Source organism: Haematobia irritans, chromosome 1 (assembly GCF_050003625.1).
Source record: "Haematobia irritans isolate KBUSLIRL chromosome 1, ASM5000362v1, whole genome shotgun sequence".
NCBI classification, from domain to species: Eukaryota; Metazoa; Arthropoda; class Insecta; order Diptera; family Muscidae; genus Haematobia; species Haematobia irritans.
The window spans coordinates 264,622,862-264,642,770 of record NC_134397.1 but is presented as its reverse complement, the minus strand read 5'-3'; the positions used below and the strand labels follow the sequence as shown (position 1 = coordinate 264,642,770).

Below are 19,909 nucleotides of genomic sequence, written 5' to 3'. Positions count from 1 at the left end.
TAATGTTATTATACCCTCCACCATAGGATGGGGGGTATATTAACTTTGTCATTCCGTTTGTAACACATCGAAATATTGCTCTAAGACCCCATAAAATATATATATTCTGGGTCGTGGTGAAATTCTGAGTCGATCTGAGCATGTCCGTCCGTCTGTTGAACTCACGCTAACTTCCGAGCGAAACAAGGTATCGACTTGAAACTTGGCACAAGTAGTTATTATTTGTGTAGGTCGGATGGTATTGCAAATGGGCCATATCGGTCCACTTTTACGTATGGCCCCCATATAAACGGACCCTCAAATTTGGTTCGCGAGGCCTCTAAGAGAAGCAAATTTCATCCGATCTGGCTGAAATTTGGTACATGGTGTTAGTATATGGTCTCTAAGAACCATGCAAAAATTGGTCCACATCGGTCCATAATTATATATAGCCCCCGTCTAAACCGACCCCCCGATTTGGCGTGCGAGGCCTCTAAGAGAGCAAATTTCATCCGATCCGGCTGAAATTTGGTACATGGTGTTAGTATATGGTCTCTAACAATCGTGAAAAAATTGGTCCACATCGGTCCATAATTATATATAGCCCCCATATAAACTGATCCCCCGATTTGGCTTGCGAGGCCTTTAAGGAAGCAAATTTCATCCGGTCAGGCTGAAATTTGGTACATGGTGTTAGTATGTGGTCTTTAACAACCATGCAAAAATTGGTCTACATCGCTCCATAATTATATATAGCCCCCATATAAACCGATCACCAGATTTGACCTCCGGAGCCTCTTGGAAGACCAAAATTCATCTGATTCAGTTGAAATTTGGTACGTGATGTTAGTATATTGTATCCAACAACCATGCAGGAATTGGGTCAGTCCATAATTATATATAGCTCCCATATAAACCGATCCCCAGATTTGACCTCCGGTGCCTTTTCGAGAAGCAAAATTCATCCGATCTGCTTGAAATTTGGTAAGTGGTGGTAGTATATGATATTTAACAACCATGCCAAAAGTGGTCCATATCAGTCCATAATCATACATAGCCCCATATAAACCGATCCCTAGATTTGGTTTTGGAGCCTCTTGGAGAAGCAAATTTCATCCGAGTGAGTTGAAATTTGGTACATTGTGCTAGTATATGGTCGTTAACAACCATGCCTAACTAGGTCCATATCGGTCTATAGTTATATATGGCCCTCAGATAAATCGATCCCCAATCACACAAAAATTGGTCCATATCAAGTTCATAATTGTATATAGCCCCTATATAAGCGACCCCCATATTTCAATTCTGGCTCTCTACGTACCGTGCAAAAAGTCCATATCGATTCGTAATTATTAATACCACAACCTAAGTATTTCGATTGTGGATGACATTCTTTCGTAGAAGTTTCTACGCAATCCATGGTGGAGGGTACATGAGATTCGGCCTGGCCGAACTTACGGCCATATATACTTGTTTTTTATTTGTTTTTTCATCAGGACACTTTTTATCCAAATTTTTTGTCTTTAATACTATTTATTTCGGCACACTAAATTGGTACGAAATCAATAAGGGTGAATTTTATAACTAAAATAAAAACAGACAAACGACAAGGAGATTTAAGTTTGATTACTTAAGAGATCCATCAGTTTTTTTTTATTTATTGTAAATGTTTTTTTTTCACATAACTTAAATATAATTTTAAAGAATCCTTAAAAAACTACTTAAATTAGGTTTATAAATAAACACAATTACTATTAAACTAAATCACTATCGTCTATTACATCAGTGGAATTCAAGGCATTTAGAAATTTTGAACCACCTCCTGCATTGCCTTTTTTCACTTTAATATCACATTTGAAACATGTCAAAATTTCATGATCTTGATTTTCCAAATAGATTTCAATATTCACACTAATTTCTGGATAATTACTGCCAACAGGAAATAAAAATAAATATGTGACATCTTCGGTGGGATAGAGGGGACAATAGGCTTCATGCATGAGGTTAGAGCATACATCACTAACTTCTTCGGGTAATTCATAGGGGACTGTAATACCTAGAGTTTTGGCCTTAACGAGAGTAGTAGCACGTGTAACGTGTTTGTCTAGAAAACCAAAGAGGGAATTTATACTTGTTGTTGTTATTGCTGTTGATGTTTTTTTGTTCTCAATTATTCTCCCCCTATGGGTTTACTTACAAGTCGCAAATTCAATTTCCATAACAACACTTGTACCCTTTACAATATCACAGGGTGGTACTGCACAACCTTCAACTCTTACAGCCAAGGGAAAAGGTTTGTCGCCATCACCTTTTTGCAAAGAAAACCATAAATAATTAATCAAAAATCGCAAATATTTTATTTTTTCACAATTGTTAGTGTATTTTACTAATTTCTTACATCTTTTCACTTCAGTAGCTTGACTTAGTAGAACTAGAGAACAAATAATAAACACGCGTAACATCTTGTGTGTCTGTGTGCGATTTGTTTCAGGCTTTATGCTCGCGATGTTATGGTGGCAAACGTATAACTGGTTATACTACGTTACGCCCCTTATTTTGAAGGTTTTATAAGATCTCCAAGCATTCGCGTACAGGTGGATTTTGATTCGTATTTTTAGTTGGCCTTATCGTATTGTTCGGGTCGTATGAAAAATCAAACGATTAACAAAAACTATTGACGAGAGTAAAACTTATCATATATACTAAAGGTTCATATCTATTGGAGAGTAAAAAATGAGAGCATTCATTAGAAGACGCTCTTGCCAAAGTTAGTCGATCTTCTCATATATTTCGTATAGCATATCCTTAGGCGCATTTGTATGAGGTGGATGTTTAATGTACATCAAAAGTAGCTAACAAATAGAACGGAAACGTTTTATAAAAAAATATGTTCATGTACAGGATGTATTGTCACAAACATAAGATTGCTTCAATTTCTAAAAGAGTCGCCTGACAGCTGACAGATTTATTACAGTGAAGTTAATTTTATTGTTCATTCAGAAATAAAGTCATTCGTGATAGAATTCATGTGGGATAGTATGATTGCTTTATACACTGAAAGAAGAGTTTTCTTTGCTGAGGAACGAAATTTCAGACATGCAAAATTTTCTTTAAAAGCAAATAAAAAAGTTTAGAGAAAATCGTAGAAACAGTTATCATAGGTTAGGTTAGGTGGCAGCCCGATGTATCAGGCTCACTTAGACTATTCAGTCCATTGTGATACCACATTGGTGAACTTTGGTGAACTTTATCATAATTTCGGGTTTATCTGCTCTAGAAGAAAATACTTTATATGAAAGGGGAATTTCATTTGTCTAAAATTTCGTTCCATAGAAAGTATTTTTTCTTTGGGTGTATTTAGCTGGAAAATCACAAGTGGCTATCAATAGGGCCTTCTAGCATTCAAATGTAAATATTTTTTTTGCATCATTGTCACAGTTGCCACATAACCAAAAATAATCTAACAGAATTTTAAGAAAAAATTAACAAAAAAAAAACTACCACACAAAAAATCTTATTTTTCAGTGTTTGATTGAATTTTTGTGGTTATTATCGAAAATAGGTTTCTTGGTGTTATTATTTTAAAGAAAATTTAGTCAACATTTGTGTATATTTTATTTCTATAGAAAATTTTGTCAAAATTTTATCTCTATAGAAAATTTTGTCAAAATTTTATTTCTACAGAAAATTTTGTCAAAATTTATCTCTATAGAAAATTTTGTCAAAATTTTATCTCCATAGAAAATATTGTCAAAATTTTATCTCAACAGACAATTTTTTCAAAATTTTATTTCTATAGAAAACTTTTTTCCAAATTTTATCTCTATATAGAAGATTTTGTCAAAATTTTATCTCTATAGAAAATTTTGTCAAAATTTTATCTCTATAGGAAATTTTGTCAAAATTGTATCTCTATAGAAAATTTTGTTAAAATTGTATCTCTATAGAAAATTTTGTTAAAATTTTATTTCTATACAAAATTTTGTCAAAATTTTATCTCTATAGAAAATTTTGTCAAAAATTTATCTCTATAGGAAATTTTGTCAAAATTTTATCTCTATAGAAAATTTTGTCAACATTTTATTTCTATAGAAAATTTTGTCAACATTTTATTTCTATAAAATTTTTTTCACAATTTTATTTCTATAGATATTCTTTTTTTCAAAATGTTATCTCTATATAGAAAATTTTGTCAACATTTTATATCTATAGAAAATTTTGTCAAAATTTTATCTCTATAGGAAATTTTGTCAAAATGTTATCTCTATAGAAAATTTTGTCAAAATTTTATCTCTATAGAAAATTTTGTCAAAATTTTATCTCTATAGATAATTTTTTTAAAATTTTAGTACTGAAGAAAATTTCGTCAAAATTATATTTCTAGAGGAAACTTGGAAGTACCTTTGGTTGGAGACGAATATTTTGTCAAAATTTTATCTCTATAGAAAATTTTGTCGAAATTTTATCTCTATAGAAAATTTTGTCGAAATTTTATATCTATAGAAAATGCTATCAAAATATTATCTCTATAGAAAATTTTGTCAAAATTTTATCTCTATAGGAAATTTTGTCAAAATTGTATCTCTATAGAAAATTTTGTTAAAATTTTATTTCTATAGAAAATTTTGTCAAAATTTTATCTCTACAGAAAATTGTTTCAAAATTTTATTTCTATAGAAAATTTTTTTTTTCAAAATTTTATCTCTACACCCTCACAAAAAATCGCTTCTGTAACATATACTCCCAAACATATTTTGCTTCAAGCATATACATTTTTGGGTATTGCCCAAACATTTATATGTTTGATCTCTTCCAATATATAATATGTTTGAAAGCACATTGGTCTAAACAATATATGTTTGGGTAGTCTAAGTAACAAACATTTTGTGCTCAAAATTTTATTTATTTATTTATATATTTACAATCATAATCAATTACGAAAATAAACAGGTAATATAGGTGCTAACAACATAGGTTTTCGACCTGAATGCTCAAAATTTTGTTTCTGCCTAATTGTATATTCCCCCACATCTTTCTCACTTCCACGAGATTTTTTAGTTCTTAGCACCTTTTCCTGTAATACAAACATTGTAGAAGAAATTATTCAATTTTATGATTTTTTTTTATTTTAATTTTACCTTTTGCCGGACGGGGATTCGAACAGCGGACCACACAGTTTGTAAGGATCAAAGAAGTAGCTGATCAATTGCCCAAGGAAAAATAAAATGTTAATTTTGTAATAACAAACAACAACCACCAACTTAATTCAATATCGCTCCCTGTTAAATAGCGCTCCAAGCTACTAAACACATATATGTTTATAGGCTATTTCTAAATTAATATATGTTTGCATCCAAGCATATTATATTTACAAACATTTTATGTCCCAAACATAATATGTTCTAACATATTAACATATATGTCCCAAACATGTTATGCTAGTTTATGAACATTATATGCTTGCACTCAAAAATATTGTGTTTATAAATTTGTGTTCCACACATATAATGTTTATAGCCAAACATATGAAAAACAGTCTTTTTCATCCGTGTATATAGAAAATTTTGTCAAAATTTTATCTCTATAGGAAATTTTGTCAAAATTTTATTTGTTTAGGCAGTAGCTTTTGGAAGGTTCAAGTGTAGTTCACTTTAGATTGAGTTAATTACCCGAATTTATTGTGATAATTGGTTGATAGTTTTCCTGCAAGTAGAGGATGCTGTTGAGGAATGTGGTAATTCCGAAACAGCTGTATATCCAACCATCTTGCAGTCTATAGGGCTTTGCCCAAATAAATTTGGCAATCATACTTTTCCTCTGTTGGTTAAGCTACACTTGTAGTTTAGTCAATGCATGGTTTAAGCTGAAATCAAAAACAACAAAATTGTATCTCTATAGAAAATTTTGTCAAAATTTTATCTCTATAGGAAATTTTGTAAAAATTTTATATCTATAGAAAATTTTGTAAAAATTTTATCTCTATAAATTTTTGTCAACATTTTATCTCTATAAATTTTTGTCAACATTTTATCTCTATAGATAATTTTTTTTTAATTTTATTTCTGAGGAAAATTTCGTCAAAATTATATTTCTAGAGGAAACTTGGAAGTACCTTTTGTTGGAGACGAATATTTTGTAAAATCTACCAAAAAATTTCTACCAATCTACAAAACAGTACAAATTCTACCATTTTTGGTAGAATTCTACCAACTGCGGCAACCTTGACCATTGCTCGTTACCGTGATATTCATTCAATCGCGTCCATAAAGAGGACGAAAAAATGGTTACGAGGATTGTCTTTCATATTTCGGGATTAGAGAATGAAAGCAATAATCGCTTTATTGGTTTTCAAAATATTCTCCATTAATCGATGTAAGTTGTCGACCTTCTGGCGGGGTTTAAGACTTTCTCCTATTAGCAAAGATCAAAGTGAGCTAACGCGAACCAACATTTAGGGATAATTTTCTCAAATTTTTCTTTGGCGTCGATTTCCAGTTACAACTGTTGGCCTCATTTTCACATTCATTACGAAACGTCGACCGACTTCTGGGATCCTGTTTCATTTGGGTTTTCGCTCTGATTTTCCTGGAACTCTTTGTTCTTTGTGTTCATGTGGCACCTATTTTCTCTTTGTGGAATTTGACTATGGTTTTCAGACATTTTCCTATGATGAGACTCTAAAGTGGATGGGATGGCGAGGTGTGAACATTTCACTTATATATAGATCTAAAGTGATGAGGGTAAACGGTCATCGGGGATTTCGATGTAATAAAAGTGGCCGCCCGGGGTTTGAGACTTTATTTTATCGACAGAGTCCATAGTGAACTTACACAAATGCAAGGGTCTGCCTTCGGCCGTGGTTTAAGACTTTCTTCTGTAGACAGTGTCCAAAGTAGGATAATGATATTCCTAAGAGATTGGTACTCGGTGACACATATTTTCCTTCATCTGTTAGATTTCATTTTCACACAGTCTTTTAAATCAAAAGTGAAAATGAGTCTTAATTTTGTTTCGGTGTCGTTTTCCATGTTTCAGTCACATTCTGCTGGGGCTCATGGTTAGGTTAGGTGGCAGCCCGATGTATCAGGCTCACTTAGACTATTCAGTCCATTGTGATACCACATTGGTGAACTTCTTCCTTATCACCGAGTGCTGCCCGATTCTATGTTAAGCTCAATGACAAGGGACCTCCTTTTTATAGCCGACTCCGAACGGCGTTCCACATTGCAGTGAAGCCCCTTAGAGAAGCTTTAAACCCCTCAGAAATGTCACCAGCATTACTGAGGTAGGATAATCCACCGCTGAAAAACTTTTGGTGTTCGGTCGAAGCAAGAATCGAACCCACGACCTTGTGTATGCAAGGCGGGCATGCTAACCATTGCACCACGGTGGCTCATACACACCGCCAAAAATTAAGGATAGGTTATCTAAACTTTTATTTCTGAGGAAAGAAGTTTACACCTTTGCAAAATACTCAATGCAATCATAAGCCTTAACTCGTAAGGCAATGTTCTTCTAAAAATTTTTGCATAGTGAGATATTACACCCCCTTTAATGGTAGTCTTGGCAAATGGCCAGATTTCTATCAAATTTGATAAAAATCCAAAAGACTTTTTTTTGCAAATCTTTAAACAATAAAGAGATTTGCAAAAGTTTTTAGATAAAATTACCTTACCCTTCCCAACAATGGACAATGAAATTATAAAATCATTATCGATTTTCAATGACGATTTGAAATGACATAGAAATAACAAGATTTTTTCCTCATCGATAGGTTATCATCAAGTGAACATCAATTCCCAATACAAATCCCTTTACATTGTAAAGACTAAAATAACACATCCTAGTCTAGAACACACCCTTCCGGAAACCTAACAAAGATGTCAAAGGAAGCATATAAAACCCCCCGGGGGAATAAAGTTACTAATATGCCACGGTAGCACAACAGCAACAATGTCAAAAAGAAGGGGTGTTTTGGGTTGTCAGGATAACCACCATGTCACAAGACTCAACGAAAAGGAAACCCACACTTGTTACATGTTAGGATTGTAATGGGATGTTTACAAATCTTCCGTAAAAATGACACCAAGTAAAAGGATGTGTGCCAACACACACGTCCCATACGTCACAGTGCTCAAAAGACTTTAAGCCTATACAAATATTTGGCTGTATCATTAGTTGATGGAAAATAATCTTTAGAGGGGAAAAATTGTGTTGAAATGCTTTTGGTTGAAAAATCAAAATTTTGGGGATTTCAATTTTTAACTTCCGCTTGTATCGGAAGTATTCATATTTTGGTGTATTTAAGTTGAAATTTATCACAAAAGTTTTAAAAAATCGATGCTATTTACTTTTCCTGAAAAAAAAAAACATAGATTTGGAAGAAAAATACAGAATTTTTAGGATAGCGGTTGACGGAAAAGATTGTCTTTTAAGCCCCGACCAACTTTAGACTTTCCTTATTTTTTATTGTAGTATATTTTTCAAATTTTAATTCATTCATTCGCCCGAACCGAAACATGTACAGTCTAGGCGTGTATAGATTTGTATCTGGCGTTTTCTTTTCAATGGCTCTATTAACCATGTTCCTTAATCTATATCTGTCCATAAAGCTCGAATAATAATTGTATAATTAGATATAATGCATTTGGACGTCAATTGCCTGTTTCGGTATCAGGCTAACATGTAATGGAAAAAATATTGCTGATATTTTTTTCTGTGCACCGCGGTTGCCCACTGTGCAGCGAATAGATTCACCAAACCCACTTTGCTGTGTGTGGCCCCCATCGGGTAACATTAAATAAAAAATCACACCTATATTAATTGATAAAATCAAATTAAATAACAAACAAATGTTCGATGAAATATTAGTTGGAAAATTTATTGTCAAGCTATTCCTGTCAGTCTGTGGAAATCCTTCAATCAACGGTCATAGATTCTCATCCAAATACAAATGCATTGCAAGTAATTTAATACACAATGACCAATAGTGTGTGATTAATTTGTAATGGATGGAGTGACAGAGGACATAAAATTGTCTAGCATATTTGACATTTGTCAATTTGAAATAGACAAACTGAGAATTGGTTTGATATGTGCGTGCCATCAATTAATTTTACAATTTAATAATGTTTGGAATTTGTCCATTCCAGAAAATATTTAAAATGACACAAGGAGTGTCAAGACAATGTGAATATTAATTATAAAACAGGGCGACAAGAGTTAAAACTCATCCAGGAAGGGTCAATTAATGAAGGTATTTATGGAAATATGTTTATAATGAGTAAATCAGAGAGGCGTGTCGTCTATACATTGGTAGTAAGGAGAATACAAGAAGAGAGAGGAGGGAGTATTGAATTTCCATTAAATTAAGTCTCTTTTAGTGATACTTTCTTTCACCTTCTCTCGCTCTCTCTTTAGTAACAATATTAACTGAACTCATTTGTAGTCATATACCCACTCCTTTGTTTTATGTTGGAAAGTCAACAGGTGTATCCCATGAAGAAATTCAATTCGACGAATCTCTTTTTTTATTTATACTCTGAGACTTGATATTCTCAATTAATGACAAACAATGACAACTTAATTATGTGACACCAGGAGTAAGGGTTATTCCATTAGACATGAACATATACATATACACGTGTTGGGTACATTTGTTTTTTGGTTGGTGGGGAGAGGGTTGGTGTTGAGTGTTATGATGATTGTTGTTGCTGGTATATTGGTTGATTATTAACAACATTGCGTTCCGCTTGTTTGACCTGACCTTTTGATTGTGATATGAGTTCTGTATGCTTGCGGTTGTTATTTTTGGAGTAAGAGAGTATCTGGGTCTTGGAGTGTTGTTAACTGAATAAAACAATTATGAACAGTGAAAGCCCTTTAAAATTGGTCATATAAAGGAAATATTTTTCATTATCGTTACTATAACCAATTGCAGTTTGGCAAATAAACAAAATTTCGAAAAACAAAAAAGTCGTAAAGACCATTTTTCATAAAAATTATGAAACCTTTTTAGAAAAAAACGAATACTTTACATAACATATATATTGGATAGATATATTGGAATGCGTAGGTGAAGGTTATTGGTCTAAATTAATGCTTTTTTGGATCCAGCCTAAAAATACCGACAATTCCTTGTAAACGAGTACAACTAGAGTATCCTTATACACAAACTTATTATGACAAACGTTTGTTTAGCAAACCATTGTCATCACTTGATATCTCATTTCTTTCTTTATACCGTAGAAATACAATTATAAAAAAAATGAACTTTGGAAAATGTATATTATATTTTTGTAAATAAAGAAAACTTACATACATACATACATAACATATACGAAACTTATTCATAAAATGCATGAAATAGTTTCTTAGAAAGTATAATGTCTTAAATCATTTTTAGTTCTATAATATTAAGAGTATTAAAATTAAAACCCTTTATATTAGTATTTTAACTACAAAGTGTGCAACATAGAAGTCTTTCACCCCAAACATTTCACATGACCATTGTGCTATTTCTTTGAAGTAAAAACACCGCAACGCATGTGAGGTTTTCCTTAACGCAAATCACAATTAAAAATGGACCCTTGAGTTCTTTCACGTGTGATCAGTGAACCATAATTATTTTAATAATGTCCCTTGTGTTGGTCAACCTGTGAAATAGGTGAAATTGTTAGCACAAACAACCTTGAAATGACCAAAAAGGAATCCATGCAAAGAAAGGGTAAGGATTTCATTTGGTCAATTTGGTAAACTACAAAACATATGAAAGAGTTGTATAGATTTTTTCGTTTTGCAAAAAAGTTTACATTTTTGTTGTAGTAATTTACATATCTTGTCATGCGAGAAAATATATTCATCCTTCAAGAGATGCCAATTTTTTAGTTCTGAAGGTTCAACCAAAAAAAAAAAAAACAATATATAAAATTAAATTTCTCAACAACATTTTTGTGTAGAAAAATGTATGTAATAGCTTTGTATATGTTTTTGTTTTTCATCTGGTAGTATTAATTACGATAATATTGTTTGTTTAGTGTTCCAATGATGGCAATTAAGTGAATGCGAAACTCATGTTGCACCTTTTTCGTGTATATTACACGAGAACTTTCTTTCAAAGGAATTTTTGCAAATTTCGAAGGCTACAAGTTTAATGGCAAAACATTTTTCACGAAGTCAAATGTAGAACTATTTTTTATGACATGAGCTGACTGATATATCAACGGAAATATGTTCAATGAAGTATGTTACCACTTAATTATTTGATCAATCTAGGACATTAACATATTACACAGAAAACAAAATCCGTAGTTTAACTAATGCTAAATTTAACCTATTTATTTATTGCAAAAATATTTTTTGTTGCGTTAATTTTTTTTTTTGAAATTTTTCACTTCCACAATTTTCTTATCCAAAGCCTGTTTTAAAAATTTTATAAACTAAACGTGCGTATAAAGTTCACATAAGCGCAATGTGAACTAAAGCAGAAGAAAATTTTCTTACGATTACGAAGTGGCCATGATTTGGCGCCATGATAATAAATTAATTAAATTTTATTGAAAAAAAAAATATTTTCTTTTAGTCTATTACATTTTTTTAAAGAAATTCTCCTCACTCTAATGAAATTTTCATTACTCCAAGATATCTCACACTGTTAGAAAAATATGTTTTTCACATGTTTCGATATAAACAAAATATGTTTCGGGCACAATTTTTAAACACCATATATTTAAGTGCAAACATGTAATGTTCTCAAACTAACACTAAATGTTTGAAACACATATGTTAATATGTTAGAATATATTATGTTTGGGGCATGCATGTTTCATAAAAATTATATGTGTGAATGTAAACATATATACATTTACAAATTTCGAGTAAACATATATATGTTGTTATATTTTATTCAGAGAGCGACAGAGAGAGAGAGTATAGAGAAAGAAATAGAAATAAAAACCGGGAGGGTCGACGAAAGATATCAAATTAACACAGCGAGAGAATCAAAAGAGAGCAATTTCTGTGAAACCGCTTATATGTTGTTTCGGAAACTGCTTTATGATAAGGCCAAAAATTGTATATGCTTAAGTCTAAATATTATTTAATTTAAGCCTAATTATTATTTAATTTGTGTATATTATAAAATTATTTATGTATGTTTATACTCGACCCCACGTTCTTCCTTTGTTAGAGTTTTTGAACTCCTTCCAAAATTTCAAACTTTTATACCAAAACCAGTTTTTTATTACAAAATTGTTATTTTTGCAATAAAAAAATAATATCTTAGCCAAAAGCTCAGTCCATTTCGTTTATATCAAGCACTGTTTCTGACTGTAAATCTTTAATAACCCACATTTCAAAGTTTCATTATAAAAATTTAATATAGTATAAATATAAATGTGTAAATTAAAAAAAAAATGGTGTTTGGTCGGAGCAGGGATTGAACCCACGACCCTTTGTATGTACGGCAGACATGCTAACCACTGCTCCACGTTGCCAACACATGTATGTTTCTGTTAAATAATGTTATGTTTGCATGGGCTCGTGGGCGCTGCAAACTATGCTATATAAATGTAACTTATAACGATAATTGTCTACTGGTGACTATAACAGCTACGTAGCTCAGTGGTAGTGTGTTGGCTTACAAACTGTATGGTCCTCGGTTCGATTCTCCGTCCAGGCGAAAGGTAAAATTTAAAAAAATTATAAAATTGAATAATTTCTTCAACATTATTTGTATTACAGAAAAAGGTGCCAAGAACTAAAAAATTTCGTGGAAGTGAAAATTATGTTAGGGAATGAGCACAATCTTCTTTGGGGAAAATTTTTCCAAGCATATAATATTTTTGGGCTCAAAATGCTTCCAAACATATTATATGTTCACATAAAACAAACATATTAATGTTTCGGCAGTATCCAATAATATATGTGCTTCCTGCAAAATATGTTTGGAACATATGTTAGAGAGGCGATTTTTTTTGAGGGTGCAAAAATGGCATGAACTAAACGGTATTATAAAGTTCAATGACCGTACAAATCAGTTCAATGGTTGTAATGATTTGACGTCAAAGATTTTCTTATTTACTTTTAGTTAATTTTTGCTTTTATGAGAAGGAAGAATTTCGTAAATGGTAGTTAAAAATCAACAAATATCATTATATTTTTGGTTATTTTACCGCATTATGCAAACATATAGTTAAATTATCGCACGAGGCAGTCCATTTTGTTCCATAAAACACTTATAGGTTTTCTACACTGAAAAAAAAAAACGTGTCCGGTTCCAAAGATTTTGTCTTTACTAGAGGTCTTCATCGAGTATGAAATTCGCCGATGAATACAATACATACACTCTCTTTCACTCAGTGCGCAAATAGTGATGAAAAGGGAACATTTGTTTGTCAAATACTAACGGGTACTTAATTTCGAATTTAATTCTGCCGTCATTATAGAAAAAGCGTTTGAAGCTATTCCAAACGTAATTTTATTAAAATTTTCATGTTATAATTAAAATGCGTAAGTTAATTGAAATAAATGACTAACCCTTAAAGTTGCAAACCTCGAATGTCCTAAAATATTTGCCATCAATTAAAATTTAATTGAAAATATAATTAATAAATCTTTGGTAATCGAAAATGTGAATATTTTTTTTCCTATACGTTAGATTTTACTGATATTCAGGCTAATAATTATAAAATGTAAATTAGCCAATGTATTTAAGAAAACCACTTGAAAACAAGGGTGTTTGAATTTTGAACAAAAATTATTTAGCACTTAACCATCAACATAGACGCACACACATACAAGAAACCCAGAGCAATATGGCAAAATCAATTTTTATGTTAAATAATTTAAACGGAGGAAGAAAAAATATCACTCTTAAAAATTATGAAAATATAGGCCAATTTGCATATAAAACAGTTCATTTATGTGAAGGGTTTGTAAAGAAAATTGGGAGGAATAACATGCAAACACACACACACTCGCATTGATGATGTGGGAGACAGATTGAGAATATTTTTGCCATTAATATGTACGAGAGACGAAAGTGTTTGGCTGGTTGCTGCATATACCCCATAGCATCCTCATTGTAAGAGAGAATTGATTTTTTTTTCGAGCAAAAAGTCAAGTGTTTATAAAAGTGTTTTTGTTAGCATATAAATTGATGTTAATATTATTTTTTTTAAAGGTAGAATGATTTTACATATTTTAAGGCCATGATTGTAAGAAAAGTTTTTCCTATGGCAGAAATGTTAACAGTTGCATATTTAATTTCTATGGGTGGCAAGTGACCCTCATTGTTTAGTAATCACTCCTAAATGTATGCTTCAAATATTGAAATTCTTATTATTTTCTCATTAGAGATGATAAAATAAATCTGGAGAAAATCTTTTTTTTTCGGAAATAAGAAGTACAAAAAATGCGTTTTACGATTTAAAGGTATAAGGCTTTATAATGTTATATATTTAGAACATCCATATATTTTTTTTATTTTTTGATACCAGAGGGAAGTAACTATTACAACAATGAATTAAGAGGATGCGTTGCTTGTACGTTGGAGACAATAGGAGCTCCATGGCCACTAGGATAGTGTGTTTCCTTACAAATTGTATGGTCTTAGTTTCAATTCTCCAAATAATTTCTTTCAGAGGGGACGTGTGAATCATGACAGGGCCAGAGTTGAAGGCCCATCGAATTGGATCAACGGATTATGATTCAGTGGGGCGTATTTTGATGAGGTGTACGCCTATATATTTATCCTAGTTTCGCGAGATATAGAGCCAAGTCTGGGAAGACGTGATTCAAGAATTTTATGAAGACACCGAACTCCTGGCATAAAAGAAAAACTTCGTTGGTCCAAAAGTTGAATTCTCAAAAAAGAAATTAATTGTTTCGTATACTGAAAGTTAGTGGGACGATAGTGCGAAAGACCGTGGGAATCACGCAGTATTGGGGATATATGTTTCCCCAAATTGGGACAATTTTTTCGTAGATGGGGGCGAAATTTTTGCATAAGGGACTTGGTGGTGAATCTTCATAAATTTGGGAATTTTCTGGGATTTTTTTAGAAATTGGTTAGGTGTAATAAATCATTTTATTTCTACATTATTAAAAAAGATACACAGCGAATCGGCAACATTAGAAAAGAAAAATTTGCTCCTCCTTATTCCACGGCATATACTAGGATGTAAATGCAGCATTTAGGCAAGAAACGGACACAGGACTTTATTTTGGTAGTGCAAGTGCTAACATAATTTCCCAATATGTCTGTATATATATATATATATATATATATATATATATATATATATATATATATATATATATATATATATATATATATATATATATATATATATATATATATATATATATATATATATATATATATATATATATATATATATATATATATATATATATATATATGTATATATATAAAGGGTGATTCTTTTGAGGTTAGGATTTTCATGCATTAGCATTTGACAGATCACGTGGGATTTCAGACATGGTGTCAAAGAGAAAGATGCTCAGTATGCTTTGACATTTCATCATGAATAGACTTACGATCTGCCACAACGTCGAATTTTCAGTGAATGGGCCCTAGAAAAGTTGGCAGAAAATCCGCTTTTTTATCGACAAATTTTGTTCAGCGATGAGGCTCATTTCTGGTTGAATGACTACGTAAATAAGCAAAATTGCCGCATTTGGAGCGAAGAGCAACCAGAAGCCGTTCAAGAACTGCCCATGCATCCCGAAAAATGTACTGTTTGGTGTGGTTTGTACGCTGGTGGAATCATTGGACCGTATTTTTTCAAAGATGCTGTTGGACGCAACGTTACGGTGAATGGCGATCGCTATCGTTCGATGCTAACAAACTTTTTGTTGCCAAAAATGGAAGAACTGAACTTGGTTGACATGTGGTTTCAACAAGATGGCGCTACATGCCACACAGCTCGCGATTCTATGGCCATTTTGAGGGAAAACTTCGGAGAACAATTCATCTCAAGAAATGGACCGGTAAGTTGGCCACCAAGATCATGCGATTTGACGCCTTTAGACTATTTTTTGTGGGGCTACGTCAAGTCTAAAGTCTACAGAAATAAGCCAGCAACTATTCCAGCTTTGGAAGACAACATTTCCGAAGAAATTCGGGCTATTCCGGCCGAAATGCTCGAAAAAGTTGCCCAAAATTGGACTTTCCGAATGGACCACCTAAGACGCAGCCGCGGTCAACATTTAAATGAAATTATCTTCAAAAAGTAAATGTCATGGACCAATCTAACGTTTCAAATAAAGAACCGATGAGATTTTGCAAATTTTATGCGTTTTTTTTTTTAAAAAAGTTATCAAGCTCTTAACAAATCACCCTTTACTAGGATGTAAATGCAGCATTTAGGCAAGAAACGGACACAGGACTTTATTTTGGTAGTTTAAGTGCTAACATAATTTCCCAATATATATATATGTATATATATATATATATATATATATATATATATATATATATATATATATATATATATATATATATATATATATATATATATATATATATATATATATATATATATATATATATATATATATATATATATATATATATATATATATATATATATATATATATATATATATATATATATATATATATATATATATATATATATATATATATATATATATATATATATATATATATATATATATATATATATATATATATATATATATATATATATATATATATATATATATATATATATATATATATATAAGGAACGAAGGTGGTTGACCTTCATATTGCAATTCTGAAAAATTGCTTGGGGATTTTGTGAGGAATTCAAATATAATTTGGGGACGAAAGAGTCCCAAATTGGGGGCAAGAGCCAGGAAAATACCGAGCTGGAATCATGACTGAGCCAGGGCTGCCAATAAAATTTCAAGAAACATCGTCACTTTTTCCCGAAAAAATCGTCATAGTCGTTACTTCTATTTTAAAAATCGTCAAAAATCTCTAATATTAAAACAAACTAATTAACTCAGTTTTGTATAAAAATAACATAATAAAAACAATTTTATGATTTAAGTTTTTATTTACAAATAAAAATAAAGATCTTTAATATTTACGTGGTTGACCTTCATATTGAAATTCTGAAAAATTGACTGGGGATTTTGTGAGGAATTAAAATATATTTTAGGGACGAAAGAGTCCCAATTTGGGGACAAAAGCTAGGAAAATACCGAGCTGAAATCATGACTGAGCCAGGGCTGCCAATAAAATTTTAAGAAAAATCGTCACTTTTTCCCGAAAAAATCGTCATAGTCGTTACTTCTATTTTAAAAATCGTCAAAAAATCTCTAATATTAAAACAAACTAATTAACTCAGTTTTGTATAAAAATAACATAATAAAAACAGTTTTATGATTTAAGTTTTTATTTACAAATAAAAATAAAGATCTTTAATATTTACGTCTATAATCGGGCAACGATCTTCGACAATTTGATCAAAAACTCTTATTGATTGACTCTCAAATTAAGAGGTAAAATTTTCTGTATAAATAAAATTTTAACAAAATCTTCTATAGAAATAAAATGTTGAAGAAATTTTCTATAGAAATTGAATTTTGCAAAGATTTGTTTAGAAATAAAATTTTGCAAGATTTTACTATAAAAAAAAAAACAAGTAAGTAAAGTCTAAAGTCGGGCGGGGCCGATTATTATTATCCCCTGCACCACTTTGTAGATCTAAATTTTCGATACCATATCACATCCGTCAAATGTGTTGGGGGCTATATATAAATGTTTGTCCCAAATACATACATTTAAATATCACTCGATTTGGACAGAATTTGATAGACTTCTACAAAATCTATAGACTCAAAATTTAAGTCGTCTAATGCACTAGGGTGGAACACAATGTTAGTAAAAAATATGGGAAACATTTAAATCTGAAGCAATTTTAAGGAAACTTCGCAAAAGTTTATTTATGATTTATCGCTCGATATATATGTATTAGAAGTTTAGGAAAATTAGAGTCATTTTTACAACTTTTCGACTAAGCAGTGGCGATTTTACAAGGAAAATGTTGGTCGAAATCAGAAAAACATATATATGCGAGCTAAATCTAAGTCTGAACCGATGTCAACCAAATTTGGCACGCATAGCTACAATGCTAATTCTACTCCCTGTGCAAATTTTCAACTAAATCGGAGCTAAAAATTGGCCTCTGTGATCATATGAGTGTAAATCGGGCGAAAGCTATATATGGGAGATATATCTAAATCTGAACCGATTTCAACCAAATTTGGCACGTATAGCTACAATGCTAATTCTACTCCCTGTGCAAAATTTCAAATAAATCGGAGTTAAAAATTGGCCTCTGTGGGCAAATGAGTGTAAATCGGGCGAAAGCTATATATGGGAGCTATATCTAATTCTGAACCGATTTGGCTGATATTTTGCAAGTTTTTTGAGACTCATAAAATATTCGGATGTACGGAATTTGAGGAAGATCGGTTGATATACACGCCAATTATGACCAAATCGGTGAAAAATATATATGGCAGCTATATCTAAATCTGAACCGATTTTTTCCAAAATCAATAGGGATCGTCTTTGAGCCGAAACAGGACCCTATACCAAATTTTAGGACAATCGGACTTAAACTGCGAGCTGTACGTTGTACACAAAAATACATCAACAGACAGACGGACAGACAGACAGACAGACGGACGGACATCGCTAAATCGACTCAGAATTTAATTCTAAGACGATCGGTATACTAAACGATGGGTCTCAGACTTTTCCTTCTTGGCGTTACATACAAGTGCACAAACTTATTATACCCTGTACCACAGTAATGGTGAAGGGTATAAATATGGGAAACATTTAAATCTGAAGCAATTTTAAGTAAACTTCGCAAAAGTTTATTTATGATTTATCGCTCGATATATATGTATTAGAAGCTTAGGAAAATTAGAGCCATTTTTACAATTTTTCGACTAAGCAGTGGCGATTTAACAAGGAAAATTTTGGTATTTTGACCATTTTTGTCGAAATCAGAAAAACATATATATGGGAGCTATATCTAAATCTGAACCGATTTCAATCAAATTTAGCACTCATGACTATATTACTAATTGTACTCCTAGTGCAAAATTTCTACCAAATTGGGCCAAAACTCTTAACTTCTGGGGCCATATAAGTCCATATCGGGCGAAAAATTTATATGGAAGCTATATCTAAATCTGAACCGATTTCAATCAAATTTGGCACACATGACTATAATACTAATTGTACTCCTAGTGCAAAATTTCAACCAAATTCGGCCAAAAATCTGGCTTCTGGGGCCATATAATTCCATATCGGGTGAAAAATTTATATGGAAGCTATAACTAAATCTGAACCGATTTCAATCATATTTGGTACACATGACTATAATACTAATTGTACTCCTTGTGCAAAATTTCTAGATAATCGGGATAAAACTCTGGCTTTTGGGTCCATATAAGTGCATATCGGGCGAAAGATATATATGGGAGCTATATCTAAATCTGAATCGATTTCAACCAAATTTGGCACGCATAGCTACAGTGCTAAATCTACACTCTGTGCAAAATTTCAACAAAATTGGGCCAAAACTCTGGCATTTAGGACCATATTAGTCCATATCGGGCGAAAGATATATATGGGAGCTATATCTAAATCTGAACCGATTTCAATCAAATTTTGCACACTTGACTATACTACTAATTGTACTCCTAGTGCAAAATTTCAACCAAATTCGGCCACAAATCTGGATTTTGAGGCCATATAAGTCCATATCGGGCGAAAGATATATGGACCGACGGACAGACGGACATGGTTATATAGACTCAGGGACCCACCCTGAGCATTATTGCCAAAGACACCATGTGTCTATCTCGTCTCCTT

The 19,909-nt window shown here is 31.8% G+C and overlaps 1 protein-coding gene across 1 annotated transcript; it reads right to left on the bottom strand.

Moving 5' to 3' along the window:
- Nucleotides 1-1,733: 1,733 nt before the first annotated feature.
- Npc2d (Niemann-Pick type C-2d) lies at nt 1,734-2,483 on the bottom strand. The gene is made up of 3 exons (XM_075307332.1): nt 2,378-2,483; nt 2,177-2,287; nt 1,734-2,083 (listed from the first exon to the last, which is right to left on the bottom strand). Exons 1-3 carry the CDS (start codon nt 2,439-2,441, stop codon nt 1,734-1,736), a joined length of 525 nt encoding a protein of 174 aa, XP_075163447.1. The 5' UTR covers nt 2,442-2,483.
- Nucleotides 2,484-19,909: the final 17,426 nt, after the last annotated feature.

What these genes read in the sequence shown, in the direction of transcription:
- Npc2d (XM_075307332.1), bottom strand. Translation starts at nt 2,441, where the DNA reads ATGTTACGCGTGTTTATTATTTGTTCTCTAGTTCTACTAAGTCAAGCT. An exon ending in AGCTACTGAAGTGAAAAGAT is followed by an intron (nt 2,288 to 2,377) that starts GTAAGAAATTAG and finishes CTTTGCAAAAAG; the next exon opens with GTGATGGCGACAAACCTTTT. An exon ending in GGAAATTGAATTTGCGACTT is followed by an intron (nt 2,084 to 2,176) that starts GTAAGTAAACCC and finishes TTGGTTTTCTAG; the next exon opens with ACAAACACGTTACACGTGCT.